The sequence below is a fragment of the Moschus berezovskii genome, chromosome 3 (genome assembly GCF_049115385.1).
Source record: "Moschus berezovskii isolate FMDL1 chromosome 3, NW_MosBer_1.0, whole genome shotgun sequence".
Classification (NCBI taxonomy): domain Eukaryota; kingdom Metazoa; phylum Chordata; class Mammalia; order Artiodactyla; family Moschidae; genus Moschus; species Moschus berezovskii.
In genome coordinates this window covers 18088553-18108317 of record NC_142462.1, presented here as the reverse complement: position 1 = coordinate 18108317, position 19765 = coordinate 18088553, and the positions used below count along the sequence as shown (strand labels likewise).

General features: G+C 40.6%; 1 protein-coding gene across 9 annotated transcripts in view; it reads right to left on the bottom strand.

Moving 5' to 3' along the window:
• PPP1R9A (protein phosphatase 1 regulatory subunit 9A) overlaps positions 1 to 19520 on the bottom strand; it is a 351250-nt gene extending 331730 nt beyond the window's left edge. For 7 of the 9 annotated variants that reach the window (XM_055420444.2, XM_055420449.2, XM_055420450.2 and 4 more), the window contains exons 1-2: positions 18977 to 19090; positions 15651 to 17263 (exon numbers count right to left, since the gene is read on the bottom strand). In XM_055420444.2, the coding sequence (XP_055276419.1) occupies positions 15651 to 17045 (1395 nt within the window). In that variant the 5' untranslated portion in view covers positions 17046 to 17263; positions 18977 to 19090. Of the gene's footprint in view, positions 1 to 15650; positions 17264 to 18547; positions 18745 to 18976; positions 19091 to 19382 lie in introns of those variants that run through there. The other 2 variants (XM_055420445.2, XM_055420447.2) reach the window with 2 other exon arrangements.
• Positions 19521 to 19765: the final 245 nt, after the last annotated feature.

The window sequence follows — 19765 nt, the reverse complement described above, 5'->3', positions numbered from 1 at the left end:
CACATAAACCCTAAAAAATGGTTATTGCATTTTTATTTAAAAAGAAAATGCAGAAATCAGCTCAGCTATTCTCTTCCTTGGAATGCCATTAAAAGCTATTTCTGCCTAGGGAAAATGATATACGTTTTGTACATAAACAAATTTACAAGAACAAGCAAAGCTATTTCATATTTTAGCCTAATGACAATGGTTAGACAGCTTCCACATAATATAATTCATGGGAAAATATATAAATAACTAATAAAACGGCGACCAAATGTGATCTGAAGACCTTGGATTATCTGTCCTCATGCAGTTTGTTACTAATCACTTAAAAGCACTGAGAAAAATGGAAAACTGTTTTGTGGATAAATAAAAATCTTACACAGTAAGAACTTGATCAGAGAATGAATAACTAGCTACCAAAATAATTATAAAATTATGACTTAGGTCTGGAATTAAAACCAAGAACATTTCTAAAATCAGTATCAAGGGGGTGGGAATAGAAGTGATCCAAAAAGGGAATTCCTCTCTCATCACTGAAAAGAACAAAAGAAACCACATTTTAAGAAACAGGTCAGGAAATAAAAGGTGGGAAAGAGGCTTAATTATAAGAAATAATTCAACTGCCTTCTTCAATTAAATTTTCAATAATTTTCATGACGAAAAATAGATATGTTTACATACTCAAGTTACCAATGTTGTGGCAAATTAACGCAATTTCTAAATAAGTAGCTTTACAGTTTTTATATGGAACCTCAAGTTTTATATTATCTTGCAACTAATTACAAGCTTGGGTAATCACTCAAAGCAGAAATAAAGTTAAAGCAAAATGAATACTCTCTCCTCTCAACTTTCACAGCCATGTCTCTTGCAACCATACTTTATGGCTGTTTCTAGTTACTTATAAACTGTCATTATCTCACGAGGCGATAGATTGAGATTTTCCAAATGAAAGAGAGCACAACATCAGCAAGCCAGAACAGGTGCCAGAAAAGATTACAGTCCATAACAGAGCCACTCAGCTGTCCTTCATCACTGCTAACCTGAAGGGTTTCACCTATAAATAAATTATACAATCACTGTTCATCTGCAAATAGGACCTTCACATGTAGGGAGAGTGAACAGGACAGGGATAAGGAGTACCAGTGATGGACATCGAAGGTTACTAATGCTGACTATGTACCTGCTATGTGCCAGGCAGTATGACAGTGCTGCTGCTGCTGCTAAGTCACGTCAGTCGTGTCTGACTCTGTGCGACCCCAGAGATGGCAGCCCACCAGGCTCCCCCGTCCCTGGGATCCTCCAGGCAAGAACACTGGAGTGGGTTGCCATGTCCTTCTCCAATGCATGAAAGCGAAAAGTGAAAGTGAAGTTGCTCAGTCGTGTCTGACTCTTAGCGACCCCATGGACTGCAGCCTACCAGGCTCCTCCATCCATGGGATTTTCCAGGCAAGAGCACTGGAGTGGGTGCCATTGCCTTCTCCATGACAGTGCTGCTGCTGCTGCTGCTAAGTCGCATTAGTCGTGTCCAACTCTGTGCGACCCCGTAGACGGCAGACAGTGCTAGACAACCATAAAACAAAGTCCCTATCTTTAAAGTTGAAACAAACATTCTTAAGAAGATCATATGTCAGCAGGATCTGAATTCAGGTCTGATTCCAACATGTGGTCCTTTCCCTACTAATACGAGTACTTTTTTCTACTAGTTCTAGTACTACTAATACTCCAACATATTGCCCCAAGAGGGAGAACCCCTTTGGTAAGTTTTCTAAAAATGACAGGAGCAGAACAACTCTTCCACTAAGATATGTGGAGAAACTGAAGACTTTTTTTCTCCTGAAACTGATTCAGAGGAAATAATCAAATAATAAAACCCTGACCATGACAGTTAATTTTATGTGTCAACTTGGCTGGGCCATGGTACGCAGGTCAAACTTTATTCTGGACATTTCTGCAAGGATATTTTTGATTGAGACTATCATTTAAGTTGGGCTTCCTAGGTGGCGCTAGTGGTAAAGAATCTACTTGCCAATGCAGGGTCCTAGGAAATGACAACTCACTCCAGTATTCTTGTGTGAAAAATTCCATGGACAGAGCAGTCTGGTGGACTACAGTCTATGGGGTCACAAAAAGTCAGACACGACTGAGCACACACACATTTAAATTGATTTTGAGTAAAGCAGCTATCTTGCTCTCCATAATGTGGGTGAGCCTTATCCAATCAGTTGAAGGCCTGAATAGAACAAAAGAATGACTTGCCCGAGGCAAAAGCAAATTCACCAACAGACAGCCTCTGAACTTAAACCCTGAGTATGGAGCTTGAGTGCTTCCCTAGGTCTCCAGCTTGTCAGCTTTTAGGCTTAAATTCTTAAGAAAATCAGTTCTTCCCCGGGTCTCCAGACTACCCTGCAGATCTGGACTTGCCAGCCTCCATAATCACATGAGCCAAATCCTAAACATCTCTATTCTACCTTTCTCTTTCTTTCTTGATATCTATCTACATACACACACACACACACACACACACACACACACACTTAAACACACACATACATTATACTGGTTCTGTTTCTCTGGAGAACCCTGACAAATACATCACCTAAACATTAAACACAAGATATGGAAAAACCACAACTCTGAAAGTATTTTGTATCAATCAGTTCAGTTCAGTTCAGTCGCTCAGTCGTGTCCGACTCTCCGCGACCCCATGAATCACAGCACGCCAGGCCTCCCTGTCCATCACCAACTCCCGGAGTACACTCAAACTCATGTCCACAGAGTCGGTGATGCCATCCAGCCATCTCATTCTCCGTCGTCCCCTTCTCCTCCCGCCCCCAACCTTTCCCAGCATCATAGTTATAGCTTATTTCCACCATCCTCCAGTGACAGGGATCCACTCAGTCAATGATTCATTTCTGGACTAATGGTAAGAATTTCACAAACAGTAAGTGCCAAACCCAAGTAACTTCAAACTAAAACTTCTAATTGCTACCTTTGCAAAGTGGAGCAATCTCTTGAGAGCTCTTAAACATGTTATTCACAGAACTCATTATTCAGAGAAGGAACCAGCAATATAAAAATTCCACAAGCAACACAGTCCCCAATGGAAAAACAGGTCTCACCTCAAACTTGACTGAATACCTAATAATGCTGCCTTCTTTCCTTTAAATAATACGTATAATTATGTACATAATACATATCTAAGTAGTTCTATTACAAACTCATTATTCAATAAAATACAAATAGAATTTATTAGCCATATCACAGTACGGTTTAAGTACACCTAATAAAAAAAGATAACACAGCATCAGATTACATAGTAAGGCAATATAAAGGACTTCACCAGAACTTATAAAATACTGGAATTGCTCAAAACTGTATGAGTTATCATTTGATCTAATTAGGCTAAAAGCAACACTTTAACTTCTGATTTCAGAAAACTCTGCCATCTCCCCCAAATACATTTATATTTTTCTCCCCCAAACCATTTATATACTTTAGCACTGTCTACCAAAGCTTTTCACAGGAGCAACACTATCCAGTGTTTGAGGGTAACTGATCCTTAGACCCTAACTAAAAATATTATACACTACCATACACTCTGATCATATATCCAATCAATCTTTTCAGCTAAAGCTTTTGTCAAGAAAAGGGACTTCCCTTTCAGTGGCTAAGGCTCTGCACACCCAACACAGGAAGCCCAGGTTTGATCCCTGGTCAAGGAAGTAGATACCACAAGCTGCAACCGAAGATCCTTCATGCTGCAAGGAAGAACAAAGATCCCACATGCCACAGCCACTTTAAGACACGGCACAACCAAATACATAAATACACATTTCTTAAAAGAATAATAATAAGAAACTATATATTGGCTGGTATTTTAGAAAACATATTCAAAAGGATGCTGTAGAGACTTAGGACACAAAATCCCATTTTTAACTGAGTGCATCCAAGTGTTTTCATAAGATTACATGTAGACAAGATACTAAACTTAACATCTCTGTTCTCAGCCTCTGAAAGACAAAGTCTGTTAAGGTTCAATAATTTAACAAATTCAAAAGAAAAGACATGATCTCATATGGGAGAATTGTTAGGCTTTCTTTAAACAAATACTTGTTGTTTCGAGTAAAACTACGCATCAAAATATTTTTCACAGATACAGAATATATGCCCACATTTTCAGTAACACATTGGGATATACCACACACAACAGCAACTGAAAAGAAAATACCTAAAACCTATGCAAGTATTACCCTCATAATTTAAAACTCATTAGGAAGTCCTGCCCCACATAATACTTACAAGCTTAGCCACAAACATGGGATCAATTCTGCCAAGGATTAGAAAGTATGCACTTAATAAATTCAACTGTCAAAAGTTCACCCATTTTCTTAAACCCAATACCTCGCCTCAGTTTTCCATAACTTTATACTCCAAAATTTTGTTCTGTGACATATTAACCTCCAAAGAAAATTCCATTAAAAAACTAATTATTAGAATCCCTGTGACAGTACTTTTTAATGTTTCTGTCAACGTCAGAGTTGTTAGGGACTTCCTTGGCGGTCCAGTGGTTAAGACTCGCACTTCCACTGCAGGGGATGTGGGTTCAATCCCTGGTCAGGGAACTAAGATCCTGCATGTCATACAATGTGGCCAAAAGAATAAAAAACATAGTTGTTACTGCTGATCATTCCAAATGTATCCCCCTTTTTTTATATAATTAAAATAATATATGATCATTGTAGAGAATTTAGTAAATCTAGAAAAATTAAAAGTTTTATAAACATCACCTTTATTTTCTATATCCAGAAATTACTAGCATTAACATTTTGCTGTATGCATTTTTAGGCTTTTTTCAGTCTTTCAGTTTTAAAATTAAAATTGTGATAAAAATAATATTAAATATTAACTAGTCTTTTTACCCTACAGTATTGTATACTGCAAAATATTTCTCATTTTCAAAAATTTTATGGACTTCCCTGTGGGACCAAAGACTACAACTGTGAGCTCCCAATGCAGAGGACTGGTGTTCAATTCCGTGTAAGGGAACTAGATTTCGCATGCCGCAACTGAGACCAGTTAAATAAATACATATTTTTTTAAAAATTAGAAAACAAGATTTATAACAGCTTTATCTTATTACACTATAACCATTCCACTATTAATTGAACGTCTGAGTTCTTTTAACTTTCTACCATGACAACACTTTGATAAACACTTTGACTATTACTAATAAGCACTGACAAAAAGGCAATAAATAACACTCAGAACTCATATCCAAAAAATGCCTGTAAACAGATGAAAACATTCAACGTCACCAATAAGTCAATATAATACACAGAAATTATGAGAAACCTAACAAGCTGAAAACTATAAAGCATATTTATAACACCAGGAATCATGAGCAAAACATTCCAATGTAATGCTAATTATAAACTAACAAAATCCTTCTGAATAATTATGCAGACTGTGTGTATCAATGGCTTTAAAGTATTTTAGGAATCTATCCTAAATAAATAATCATAGATAATTCTAGATGCTGACAAAAAAAATTGTATATACAGTTAATTCCCTTTCAATGTTAATTTAACACTGAAACAAAACATAACACGTGTTATGCACATGTATCGAAAGTCAACAAAGACCTGATCTATGTTATCACCATTCTTAAATTCCTCTTCCCCTATTATATCATCAATTTTCATTTCTGGCCCAGCTTTTCTTTTTCATGAGATTTGTTTGTGTGTTTGTTGTAACGTTCAGTGTTCAATCTTAAAATTTCTAAGAGGAAACATGTGCTCTGGCATTCGTATATTAAAACTGATGCACATCTAGAATCCTTAGCCTATAGACTTCCCCCTGGCAGTCCAGTGATTAAGACTCTGTGCTTCCACTGAAGGGGCACAGGTTCTATTTCTGATCCAGAAGGTAAGATGCTGCATGCTATGCCCGTGGAGTGGCCAAAATAAAACTGATGCACAACTTAAATTACTGCATTTTAGTATTCTACCTACAGAACAAACTTTTAAAAATAATTACATTCTGGGAATTTCCTGATGGTCCAGTGGTTAGGACTCTGTGCTTCTACTGCAGGGGATATGGGTTCAATCCCTAGTCGGGGAACTAAGATCCTGCACACCACGTGGTGTGGCCAAAAAATAATAATAACTCTTACATTTTACATACTGGTACTCCAATACTCTTGCCTAGAAAATTCCATGGATGGAGGAGCCTGGTGGGCTACAGTCCATGGGGTAGCAAAGAGTCGGACACGACTGAGCGACTTCACGTCACATCACACAAGGTGATAGTCAAACACCCTATAGTAAGTTTTGCCTTTCCTGTAAGGATTGGTTTCTTTTAAATTTTTTTTTTATTGAAGTGTCGTTCATTTACAATATTACATTAGTTTTACCTGTACAACACAGTGATTTTAAAACTTTATAGACTGTGCTCCATTTAAAGCTATTACAAAATAATAGCTATATTTCTCTGTGCTATACAATATATCCCCATTCCTTATTTACTGTGTACACAGTAGTTGTAGCTCCAGGAAGGGGTTCTTTTCAAAAAATACAATAGCTGATTCATTATGAAAACTGTGAATTTATGTCTGTTTCTTACAAAACAACTTGCCACATCCATTCTATCTGGTCCAGGGGCTAAGACTCCAAGCTCCCAACAAAGGGGGCCCAGGTTCAATTCTTGGTCAGGGAACTAGATCCCACATGCTGAACTTAAGAGTTCATTAAGAAGCTTTGGTACATATACACAATGGAGTATTACTCAGCCATTAAAAAGAATGCATTTGAATCAGTTCTAATGAGGTGGATGAAACTGGAGCCTATTATACAGAGTGAAGTAAGCCAGAAAGAAAAACACCAATACAATATACTAACTCATATACATGGAATTTAGAAAGATGGTAATGATAACCCTGTATACGAGACAGCAAAAGAGACACAGGTGTATAGAACAGTCTTTTGGACTCTGTGGGAGAGGGTGAGGGTGGCATGACTTGGAAGAATGGCATTGAAACATGTATATTATCATATGTGAAACGAATCGCCAGTCCAGGTTTGACACGTGATACAGGATGCTCGGGGCTGGTGCATGGGGATGACCCAGAGGGAGGATAAGGGGAGGAGGGAGATGGGAGGGGGGTACAGGAAGGGGAACTCATGTACACCCGGGGTGGATTCATGTCAATGTATGGCAAAACCAACCAATATAATATTGTAAAATAATTAGCCTCCAATAAAAAAAAAAAGAGTTCATTAAGATCCAGCAGGTCTTAAGGAAGTCTGAAGATCCCACAAAATGCAACTAAGATCCAGCACAGCCAAACAAATAAATATTCTTAAATAAATAAAATATAAAATTTCCAAATATCTTTACACTCTGCCTTTTCATTGTCCTTTTTGTAAGGATTGGCACACGAGAAAGAGAGCAAGTTAGGCTAAAAAATTGGGAATCGTGCAAAAGATTATCAATATCTCAATCATGTTGAACTGTGCTGTGAAGCTATTTCCAGAACAAAAGTGAGTAAAGCAATTAATATGTCAGCAACTATATTACAAAACATTCTTTCTTTATTCTTAGGTTCCTCAGCAAGATGTTCTTATATATAGTTCAAGCCATACTTTCAAAAGTTGAATTGCCGTAAAAGTGACTCTATCAAAATGTACTCCCTTGGGTTTAATCTTTTAATCACATCTTAAAGTTTTTAACTACAATCTCTGGTGGCTCAGAGGTTAACACGTCTGCCTCCAATGCGGGAGACCCGGGTTCGATCCCTGGGTCGGGAAGATCCCCTGGAGAAGGAAATGGTAACCCACTCCAGTATTCTTGCCTGGAGAATCCCATGGATGGAGAAGCCTGGTAGGCTACAGTCCACGGGGTCGCAAAGAGTCGGACATGACTGAGCGACTGAACAGAACAGAACAGATAGTATAAATAACACTCTCAAGATTAATTTAACATAACTTCATTTTGATATTTCAACAAAGATGTTCAAATTTTTCCCTTTGAAATAATAGCACAAATATTTATGGCAAGGATACTGTACAAATATGTTTAAAATACAGTCAAGATAACAAGAGGTTAAAGCTGAGAAGAGATTCTAGTGATAAATTACAAGTAAGACAGCCTCACTTACAGATGAAAAAACCAAAGCTTCTAGACACAGACTTGTCCAACTTTACAGAATATCAAGAAAGTTTGGGGGGCTTCCCTGGTGGCCTAGTGGTAAAGGATCTGCCTGCCAATGCAAGAGACACCCTTTAGATCCCTGGTCCAGGAAGGTCCTACATGCCTCAGAGCAACTAAGCCCATGTGCCGCAAACTACTGAAGCCCACACACCCTAGCAGCCTGTACTCTGCAACAAGAGAAGCTGAGCAAGAGTAGCCCCCACTCACTGCAACTAGGGAAAAGCCTGTGCAACGAAGACCCAGCACAGCCAAATGAAGTACAATACTAGCTTTAAAAAAAAAAAAGAAGCGTTTGGTGTTATCCTCTTCATCAGTTAGTAATATTTATGTGATGCATATAATATACTTTAGTTGACAATGTGCAATAAATTAAGAGCCTGCCCAAAATGACTTATCTTATACATGATTTATAGAGATAATAGAATGGCATATAAAATCTATATTGAAATATTGAAGGAGGAGAAGTTTTAAAATGAAGAGTGAAGTTCGTCCATGAACAATTCCAATCAACATAAAAGAATAACAGAAACAAGAACGTAAGAGCAGTAGGATGGAAATAAATCAGATCACAGGAAGACGACAAGAGTCTCTTCGTGCTAGAAAAGACCAATGTAAGGATGAAAATTGGCATCGGCGCTTCTGTGCCTTTAAAGATACCCTGTGCTGAAGCAATCACTTAGCTTCATCAACGGCAATTTCAGATTACGTGAAGAAAAGTGCAGTGTCCCAAGTTAGGCAGTGATTTTGACTGTCCTCTTTGCCCCATACACTATTTTTCCTCAGTTAACAGATATCCTCATCCCTTTCTGGATCCTGCTGTTGTCTCAGCTTCCTGTCTTCTTTCTCTCCATGAAACTGCACTAACAGGCAGGCAACATCTGTGGCCCCCACATCCTGTCACTTCATCTTGGGAACATGTCACCATCCATAAAGTCCTTTATCCTTGCCCTCTAGACCTTCCTATGGTCTGCTGCCCACATGGTATCCTAAATTTTAACATAGCTCAAGACACGCTCACTGCGTCTCCTACATTCTCTTTAAAAAGCATGCCCTTGATCCCATTTATATGAAATGTCCAAAAGACGCAAATCCATAGAGACAGAAAGTAGATTAGTGTTTGCCAAAGGATGTGGGAAGAAAGGGAATTGGGAACAACTGCTAACAGACACAGGGTTTCTTTCTAGGGTGATGGAAATATTCTGGAATTAGATAATAGTGCTGGCTGCACAACATCGTGAATATACTGAAAACCACTGAATTGTACACTTGAATATGGTGAATCTGAGGTTATTTAAATTTGATCTCAATAAAAAACTGCAAATTAAAGATAAATGAAAATAAGCAAATATATGAGCACAACACACACACACACATAGCATGTCCCTCCTTCTAACTTTCCTTTTGCCTTGCAAAATAATAAACCCCCTATAAGTGGAATTATTCAGGCAGAAGCTGAATGATCATCTGTCAGCAATATGCTATTGAAGGGCTACTGAAGTGAGTAGGAAATTACACTAGATTACCCTTAAGTATTTTTCATCTTTAAGTTTCTATGTCACAAACCAAGATGAAGCGATTAGAACCAGGGTAATTTTTTAAAGTGACCAGAAAGAAAAAATGTGAAGCATTACTTGAAAAGTTACTTTTTTTCTATTAAAAATGAAAACCGGAGACTATAATGAAGCAAAAGAACAAAAATGAAAGATTCAAAATGAAGAGCATAGGAAATTAAGAAAAAATATTAAGTAAATTAGATAATAGCACAAAAACGAAGAAGTGATATTCAGAACTAAACAAAACAGTTGATTTGCTTATACAAAATTTATCCTGTATATAACTGTGTTTTTCTATAGAAATTCTGAAGGCTTTCTTCTTTTTTAGGTGAAGATGTTAGAAAAAAATCTAATGCAGAAGAGATTTAAATCAAATTACTGCTGACAGGCATGTGACTAGGTTAATAAAGTAAACAATAGACGGATGACATAATAGAAAGTTATTTTCCTCAAATTCAGCCTTTTTTCTTTAAAGTTCATTATCGCAACAATGAGCATCCTTTGTGAGGAAATTTAGAGGTGAACAAAAAATATTGTTGATGATATAAAAAGCAAGAAACTTTAAATCTTTCTACTACAAATAAATTTCTGCAAACATCTGTAATAGGCTGCTGTAGAAAAGTATCTCAGTTAAATATTAAATGACCAAATTTCAGTGGAGGGAAAAAGCTATTAGTATACACATATGCAGTATTAGAAAAGGGGTCATTCAATAACTATTCATTATTTGATTTTACACATTCAAACATTTGACGTATTTGCCTGGTTATAAACCATAATTTATAAAACACCAAATTTTAAAAGGAAGCTCAGTTTAATGCTATCCAAATAAAAGCTATACAAAATGATGATTCTTATACTCCCCCTAGAAGCTTTTAAACTCAGGCTTCCAAAAGAATGAAAGAAATGGAATTTCTGAGTCTGTCAAGAACTTCCTCCTCCTGTCCTTTAATAAGTAAAAATTTAGACCACACAGAGTCAAAAATATGACTTTTTAATGACCCAAACTCCTTATGAATTTAGAGATCATAATCCACTTTGGCATCCAGAAACAAGTTTACACCTGTTTCAGCTTCACAGAATATTTTTCCATACAAGCAGCTACAGCAGACCCATCTGAAGAGCAAATTTTTTACAAGCCCCATTCAGAAGTCAGAAGATTATACTTCAAAATCATATTCCAAACAGTGGTCTGGTGATCAGCAGCATCGGCACCAATCTGAGAGCTTGTCAGAAATTCAAAATTTCACCCCAGACCTAGTATTGTGAGAATTTGTGATATTGCTTTGGAATATTAAATTCTGTTTATAAAGGTCAAGAAAATAAATGGATTGGATGAAACTTAAGAAGTTATCATCACTGATGGTAGTAAGCTAACACTCAGTGACTTGGTTAAGCACAGTAATGAGAGCTTGTAAGACCAAGAGAAAAGTCACAAGACATAAAAATGTAGGTAAGTCAGTAACCTGTAAGATATTCCAAAATAGAAAGGAATGGCAAGACCAAGCCATTATCATGCCATCTCTGGACTGACAGCGATGCCATCTCCACATCAGCCTTCCAGCGAGGACATTCAGTATGAGGCTACTCTGAACCCTCAGGTGCTCTCACCAAGAAACGCAAATAGCCTCCACGGCTCAGCAGCAGGCAAACTGGTAAACCTACACCTGTATCTAAGTGTACCTGTCCCCACTCTCTTCGATTCAGCAAGTATGTATCCCAGGAAGTAAGATGACCAGGACATCATGAGTCTGTGCAGAGTTCTTCCTCAAGTCTAGTCCTCATAAGCATGGACATCAGCAGTGAGAAAGGCTGATGTGAGAGACACAGGACATGTGAATTTTGTGTACCCAGGACTCAGGTACAAAAAAGTGAAAGGACTCAGGTCCTTCCTTTCGATCTCCATAGTACCTTAAGCTCGTTAACTTACCGCTCTCCTCACCACGCCCCACGGTTTTCCTCTTGCTTCTGGCTGTTTTAAACTGATTTGATAAATCGTACGATTCAAGCATTTTACTTTGGTGGCTGAGCCTGTCTATTCCATACCTCTGGGATAGCTGGCAGTGTACTCGGAGGCTAACTACTGCATCAAGGTAATTTCCTACAAAACATCTACTGAAAAAGAAATACGCATTTCAAGAGGTCCCTGAGTGATTGATAATGCAAATTCAAGTTTAGAAGCACTGAGCGGGACTGTTAGAGAAAATTGCACAAAGACAGAAGTCTGGGTGTCAGAACGATGCTCAGAACACTATCCTGAATATAAGGCCTCATGTACCCCCCTGACAATAACTCACAGCCTCAGAACAGGGAGAGAATGCTAAGAAATCCATTTTCAACAACTATCATGTATGGCTTAGAGCAACATTGCAGCCATTAGTGACTCTCGTTCAACTCCAGCTTTGTAAAACTCCATGCAACTCGAGAAAACACACAGAAAAGTACAGCATAATGTATCTCAACACTAATCCAGAACTTTTGTCTTGCTGGGAATTACAAAAATACACTTTTTCCAATACACTATGTTTCGAGAACACCAATCTGAAGGACCTAAGATTACCAGAAACAGAGAAAGGGTCATGACTTTCTTAACAAGATTGCAGTGATGATCTTAGATTATCCAAGAACAGAGTTGAGCAGAATGACCTAAGAAGTGACCTTAATGGGTTGTATACTTCCCACCGGCCACCGGTTCCTGACTTCATCAGCTCTGGTAATTTTATGTATTTACTGTATTTCACTATTCCTTACACATAGTAAGGACTCAATAAATGTTCTGAAATTAAAAAAAAACAATTTAAATGTCACCCTTTCTTTGATTTATCTAAGACAAATTTAATTCAATTCCTTGATTCTGAGAAATTCTTGAGAATGAAGGTATAATTCCATATCTCAAATCAGCATATCTTTATAACACTCCCTCATTCCATACTCCAAAGTTGGATTTTATATTTTCTATTATTACTTTAATTCTAATTTTCCATGACGCAATGAAGCTCATTAATCTATCCATTAAGAAACAATCTGACCATTTCTAAAAGTCATCAACAATTATATATAAAGGATATATATACACAGGAAAGATCAGCTATTATTTTGACATTTTTCCAGGTCCAGATTAAGACATCTTAGGGAAATATCAATATAAAACATCTACAGAAGAACTAAAATAGAAACTGGACACTGTCACACATACAAAGGTCATAAACAAGTTCTAAAACAAGAGGCCAAAAGTGTTGAGAATGTTTAGTGAAGAATAAGATGATAGTATTGGGGAAAGAATGTAAAAGTTCTAAAGATCATTTCTGTAAGGAATATGCTTGTTATTTCTTCTGAAACAGGGAATGTGTTTATGTTTCAAAGGAAAAGATTTATGTTGGAAAGCATATAACTTCCCATTCCAATAAAGAAATATGTATAAAAAGAATAAAGAAACACCCATAGAGAATGGCTGAGTGCATATTCTTCCAAATGACCTATCGAATACTGTTCACGCCACACATTTAGTATAGCCAAGAACGGTTAAAGTATTCAAAGGATATTAGACACTTCAGCACAGGTTTTTACACTGTGTTTCATGGGTTTTAAATGCCATGTGTTTAAGAATTGACTCCACAAGCTCACAGAGAAAGAGGTAACCTTATAGATTTTTGTGTCCTCTGCAGCTAACAGCATGAGAGTAGACATATGACAAGCATTCAATAAACATTATTACCACTCTCTGAGGCAAAAATCTTAATTGGAGAATAATCAAAACACTACCATCATCACCACCACCCGTGGAAAAGTAGCTCTCAAGATTTCCAAGTGAATCCACTTACATGTTAAACAATGGGAACAAGAAAAGAGTAATTGTCTTCTTCATTACAAAGGGCTAAGAATGGATCTTCTGTTCGCAAACTTAATCCACTCCAACTAGTACAGTGAACTGCCCACTAAAACGCAGTACCTTATCTTTCACAAATCTGATGCTTGATCCATGTTCTTAATGAAAAGCATTAAATGTATGTACTTTATTTCATTCCTTGTTATGTGAAATACAGTCTTTAATATGAAAATTAAGAGGCAAAATGCTGTTATAAGCAATGGTAGAGAAAAAACGACTTCAATTTCAAAATATCATACCCTAAACCCTGGTTTGTTCACACATGAACATCCAAGTTTCAATGATAAATCCTTTAAAACCCATTCCACCGATAACTGCAGCTATGTCTTGTGCAGCACAGGACCCAGATACAAGGCTGGTGCTCCATTTGGGCTGATAGATTTTAATAAGCTGCTATTCCCCATTAGGGACTTGGTCACTGGTTTTAACAAACTCCTTGAAGAGTTCATTTCATTTATTCCTGCCTTGCTGGATGTGTAACAATTTAATCTTGTTGCTTTCTTCCTAAGGGGTAGAAAGATGATGCTCAAATGAGAGCACTTGCAAAGGGGACTCGAATGATGAAATTCAGGAGCTGGCTGGACAGGCCTGAGGGAAAGGGACTCTAAAGGGCGGGGAGGGGGAAGAGTATGACAAAGGGAGGTGTGAAAGAGCAGCAACGAAATTTAGCTTCCTTAGAAACTAGATTCATAGCTCCAAAAGTTATTTCAAACATAGTTTAACTTGACATGGCTCATTTTGACCCAAAACTTTGCTTTACACTACTGAAAGGCAAGTTTGCCTATTAACACCAGTAAATAATTTCACTTATTTCAAGAAAGAATTTCACAGTTACAGAAAGGTCATATTTATCTTTGTTAAGTAAATAACAAATCTTACAGCCTTTTATGAAAGTTTTACAAGATGGAAATACCAATAGACAGTGGCTTTAGATTTTGAGGAGAAAATTTAAGAAAATGACATCTCTAACTCCAAATCTATCATCTTCACACACCGTGTGAGCTAAAAGTACCTAGAAAGTGGTTGCAAACTGCATACTCTGCCACCACAGCCCTCCAGATTCCCCTAGGAGGGCATGCCAGCATCTTGGGACTCAGCTGATGGGCAAGGACACTTTGTAAAGGCACTCCAGGAGATGCTGATACTCAACCAAACACCTCCTGCCCCACTGCCATTATCAGCTAATAATGTTTCACCACCCGCTGCAGATGTATTTTTTTGTGCTATTCTTCTATTCCAAATGTTAACTACGTGAAGTCATTAGAATAGAGCATCTGAATTCAATTGGCATTTATCCAGTTTTTAAGAGGTAAAAATAAATCCATGAATGGCAAATCAATTTCACATCCTTTCAAACAATTCCATTGTGAAGCCATATAACAAATTCTGAACTCAAAGCTATTTAGAGTCACAGCTTTCCAATTTAAGTAGTTAAGTCCGCTAACATATTTCCACAAATCAAACATTCACTACCAAGGAGCAGTACAAAAAAAAAAAGTTCCAGCATTCCTCACAATCCACTTACACTTAAGTAAGGGATAACTCAGATTTTTTAAGCAAGTAAATAGAGAATATTATTTCAAGGTTATCATAACTCTCCCTTTGTACATGATACCTCAAATCATACAGGGTTTACATTTAGATAATTTTATTATTTATGGATAATTTCAAGTAAAACTAGTTAAAGAAGTAATTCTCTTTCAAACTAACACTCCTGGTTTTCAGAGTTCATATTATGCATACTCCAGTCCACTGGTATGTATCTCACAATCCCCAAACTTCTTCAACTTCAATATTGCTGTTTACACAACTGGTTTACACAACTACAAAGCACATCAAGAAGGCTCTCAAAACGCCAAACTCTTAAAATCACCAGATGACATGTGTCTATCAACGACCTGGTAGCTTTTACAGTTGTCAGTCCTAGTCCACATATAGTTAGGCCCAAATACTAAGAAAAAAACTTAAGGGAGGAAAAAAAAAAAAACTCCAAAAACAAACTAAGAAAATATACTTACCTTAATTGGAGCACTACTAAACTTAATTTTCCTAGTTGCCGGGATGTCTTCTTCTTCTGGCAATCCAACGATCTCTGAGTATTCCAAATCAGGTTGACAGTAATTGTTTTCATCACTGTCTCCCTGCTCCTCCTGTTCAGTGCCTGTCTCTCCCCAGTCTGAATTATACCTGGATCTCACCCTATATACACTGTAGTCACTGTGCATGTAAACATGGGAGCTCCCAAAATGATGCGGCTCTTCGAACACTTCCTTTTCACAAGTGAGCCCAGATGCACCGGCAGAGGTGAAATCGCCACCTGCAAGTTCTGTCTTCTGCTGCATTGCTGCCTCCCTCTCAACCAAACGAGCTTCTGCGGCTTCTGAAGGTTCGTTCTGTGGTGAAGGGATTTCAAGCTCTGGCACTGCCTTGCTTTCAGTACCAGGTTCTTCAGGGATGTCTCTGTCAGTTCTGTCGGGAGCCTCTTGGTTAGATGCGGGGTCCTCAGCTGCCTCGCTCTGCTGTGCCTCTTCACTGGGCACAGAAGCTAGAGAGGTACTCTTCGAAGCCACCTCTAGTCCTGGGCTTGGGCTACTCTTCTGAGCATCCTCTGCATTGTCACTGTGCTTGCTTGGAGGAGACCAAGAATTAGAATCCTTAAGGTGTCCAAAGGTGTCAAGATTTGTAACGGTAACAGATGGTAAATTCAGGGGATAATGCCCGGTCACTGAGTATTCGTTGTTCTCAGCCTTCTCGGAAATGATGGCACTGGGGGAATCGGTGTTCTCAAATACTGCACTCAGTTGACTCACAGTTGGGGAGACAGCCTCGGTCCGGGAGCTAAGACTGTCCAAGGAATCAGTACTGCCTCGGTTGGACTTGGAACCACCCCATTCATCCTGAGGTTCACTCCCTCCAGCTTTCTCCTTCTTTGGGGAATAGCGGTTGTTTTGTCCTGACTCATGCACACTTCTCTCAAACATCTTGCGAGTTTCTGTGAACTTAGAATATGAAGGGCCATCGTACATTGTGTCAAATCTACTAATTCGCTCTGAAACAGAGGACTCCAACTTAACGACCGAGCCATCTGTTTTTTCCAGAAATTCTTTGGGCTTCATTCGCCTCTGAGGGGATGAAGGTCCACCTTTGCCCCTCGTTTTGGCAATGACTGTGGCATTCTCACTGGGTTCCATACCCATCTGCATAAACAGGTTTTTAATTCTGTTGACATTGGAGCCATATTTCCTCCCCCTGCTCTGCTGGGAGCCCTCACCTTCTTTTGTTTTTTGTTCCCCATCTGACTTGGGTTTGTCAAAGGTACTTTTCAATGCCTGGAACTCAGTTCTATACGCATTCCTGTGAGGAGAGGCACTTCTGAGCGTGGTACGTTCACCTGAAGACTCAGTTTTCAACATTTTTACTTCAGGGGTGAAAAGCCAATGTTCATAATGATCAGGAAAAAAAAAACCAAAAAAACAGAACACCTCTCTTCTCTAATCACCAGTATCTGGTCAAGAAAAAGTGCCTCTCAAATGGTACACTGTGCCAGTGATCCTCCCAACAGGTGTATTAGGAAATTATTCAGTCAAGAGCTACACAAAACGGCTGTTTCAAAGCAAGACTACAGGTTCATCTGTAACAGAAAAGAATGAATTTCTGAATTCATTTACTTATTTGAATTTACGCTTAGTCAACTATCAATACATTTTTCAAAGTGGCTTAGCCACATGTCAACGAAGAAATTACTTTTTGAACTGGAAACTTCAAAGCCAAGAATTTAAAAGTTATAACTCTGATCAACCTTGGGTAACAAAACTGTTTCAAACATAACTTGAGGACCCCCACACACACCAAAATCACACACACACACACACATCTAAGTGACACATAAGCACACTTGAAAGCAATACTTTAGCCCAAGTTTTGGTTGGTTTTGTGAATGACCTTAAAAGAAACCAGCAGTCCCCAGATCTTTAAGAAATCATCAAACTATCTAGAAAAATGAAATTCACTTGAGATTCCCCACATCGGGTAGAATTTATTCTTTCTGTACAAGCAGAATTAAAAGTTCAGAATCTATGTTTACAAACTCCAAAACATGCCTACAGCAGCTTATTCCATTTTTTTGGTCCGATATTCTTATCTATAGCATCCCGAAAGCAACCCTAATGCCATTTCAGACCAAAACAATCATAATAACGTTATTAAATGGCAGTAAGTTTCACTCCAAGTTCAGAACCATCTCAAATATTTGGAAGTTTCCTAAGAGTGAACATTATTAATTATTGAGTGGGAGATACAATATCATGGGAATCAATGTATGAGAACGTGATGATCACAAGGTAAACAGACCATGAAACCTCTTTTCACAGCCCTGATTTGTTTATTACACTTGCCTCTAACTTACTACAAGCTCAGAATACAACGCAATGCATGCTGGCCGGTTTCCTCAAGCCCACAGCTGGATTTTACATCAATATGCCAGCAAGCAAATACTTGAAGATCCGCTGTGGAGCAGACACTGTAGTTCTAAAGATTTTTCATTTGTTTTTGCTTCGGTTTGTTTTTTTAATACTAGGCCGAGCCCTATCACCGGCACGCACCATCAGATGAGGAAGCACACACTTTCATTGAAACCGTCTCCAACCAAACTCGGCTCCTGGCCCAGCACGCATGCATGGCCCATGCAGACAAACAAGAAAGGCTTCAGAGCGCGGTGCCTGTTTTTCTGCCAGGCATCGCCAGTCTCCTTCCACCCTGACATTTGCTTCGGCCTTCACACCCTCCCGCCACCCCACCGTCACCCCACTCCCGCCCCCGCCGATTCCAAACCCCGACGAGGCGGGGGCGGGGGCGACGGGGCCGCCGGGGGATTCAAAGCCTGCCCTCACCAAAGACAAACATAAACAACACCAACTTGAGAGGCAGCCGGTTCCCCAGCCTGGTGCGGGACGCCATCCCTCGGCCCCCGGGCAGGGGCAGGGCCGGGAGAGCAGGTGACGCCAAGCGCTACGGGAGGAGGTCGCGGACTAGCTTTGTGCCAAGAAGCACCTGAAGTCCGAACACACTGGCCGCGGCTGCCAGGCGGATGCCGGCGTGGCTCGGGGGAAGCCCAGCTCCCCAGCCAAAGGGAAAAATTACAGGGTCATGCTAATAAATCCCTTTGTTTTTCGTCCCAGAGTGCCAGGAGACAATAGATCCCACTGATAACGCCTCTGATCCTCCACCTATGGCTCCCCAACCGCTGCCCACCCCCACCCTGCCACTCAGCCTTTGTACAGCCCGGTTCTTCCCTCCTCGAGCCGCCCTCCCCAGCTCCTCGCCCCGCGCGCAGCCTCCCCCTTACCCGAGCCGGAGCCGCCGCGGGCGGGGAGGGTCAGGCGGCCGCGGCTCCCACCCCCTCCAGCGAGGCGCCCCGCGCCCCGCGGCGGCCGCAGCTCGGCTCGGCGCCGGCCCGCTCGCCGCCCCCCGCCCGCCGCTCGCGGCGCAGCGCGGCCGCTTCCACGCGCGCCGGCCCCCACGCGCGCCCGGCCCGCGGAGGGCGGCCCGCGGAGGCGCGCTGCGCTGCCCAACGCCGCTGCGAGCGGGCGGCCGGCGGCGGCCCGGGCCCCGGGGCGCTCGCACCCTCGGGCCGGCTGCGGCGGGGGTCCCGGCCCGGGCAGGGCCTCGCCCACGTGCGGCCGGCCGCGGAGCCGCGGTGGAACGGGGAGAGGCCGCGGGGGCGAGGAAGGCCCGGGTAACAGGTGCCTCACCTCGGCCGATGGGATTAACTCTAGGGCCGCAGAGAGAGGGAGCCCGGCAGCAGAATCCCAGGAGAGGGAGAGAGGGAGCCTCTGGCGGCCAACGGAGGGCGAAAAGCGCCGGCCCGAGGCGAGGCGAGGCCGCCCCACCCCCCCAGCCCCGCGCCGTGGGCGAAGAGCCCCTCGGGCTTGGGGCGAGGCCTGCCCTTCCGCTCGGGCCTCGGTGTCGCCAGGACGGGGTGCTTGGGGCCCCATCGCACAGAGTCTGCAGCTAACTCCATGACCCCAGGGCATCTCAAACCCTGGGCCACGCTCCTGGCCTGGAAGGCCGATCCCTAGGCCCAGATCCAGAATGGCCGCCACTTAGGCCGCTGCGCTTGGCCTAACACCCACCT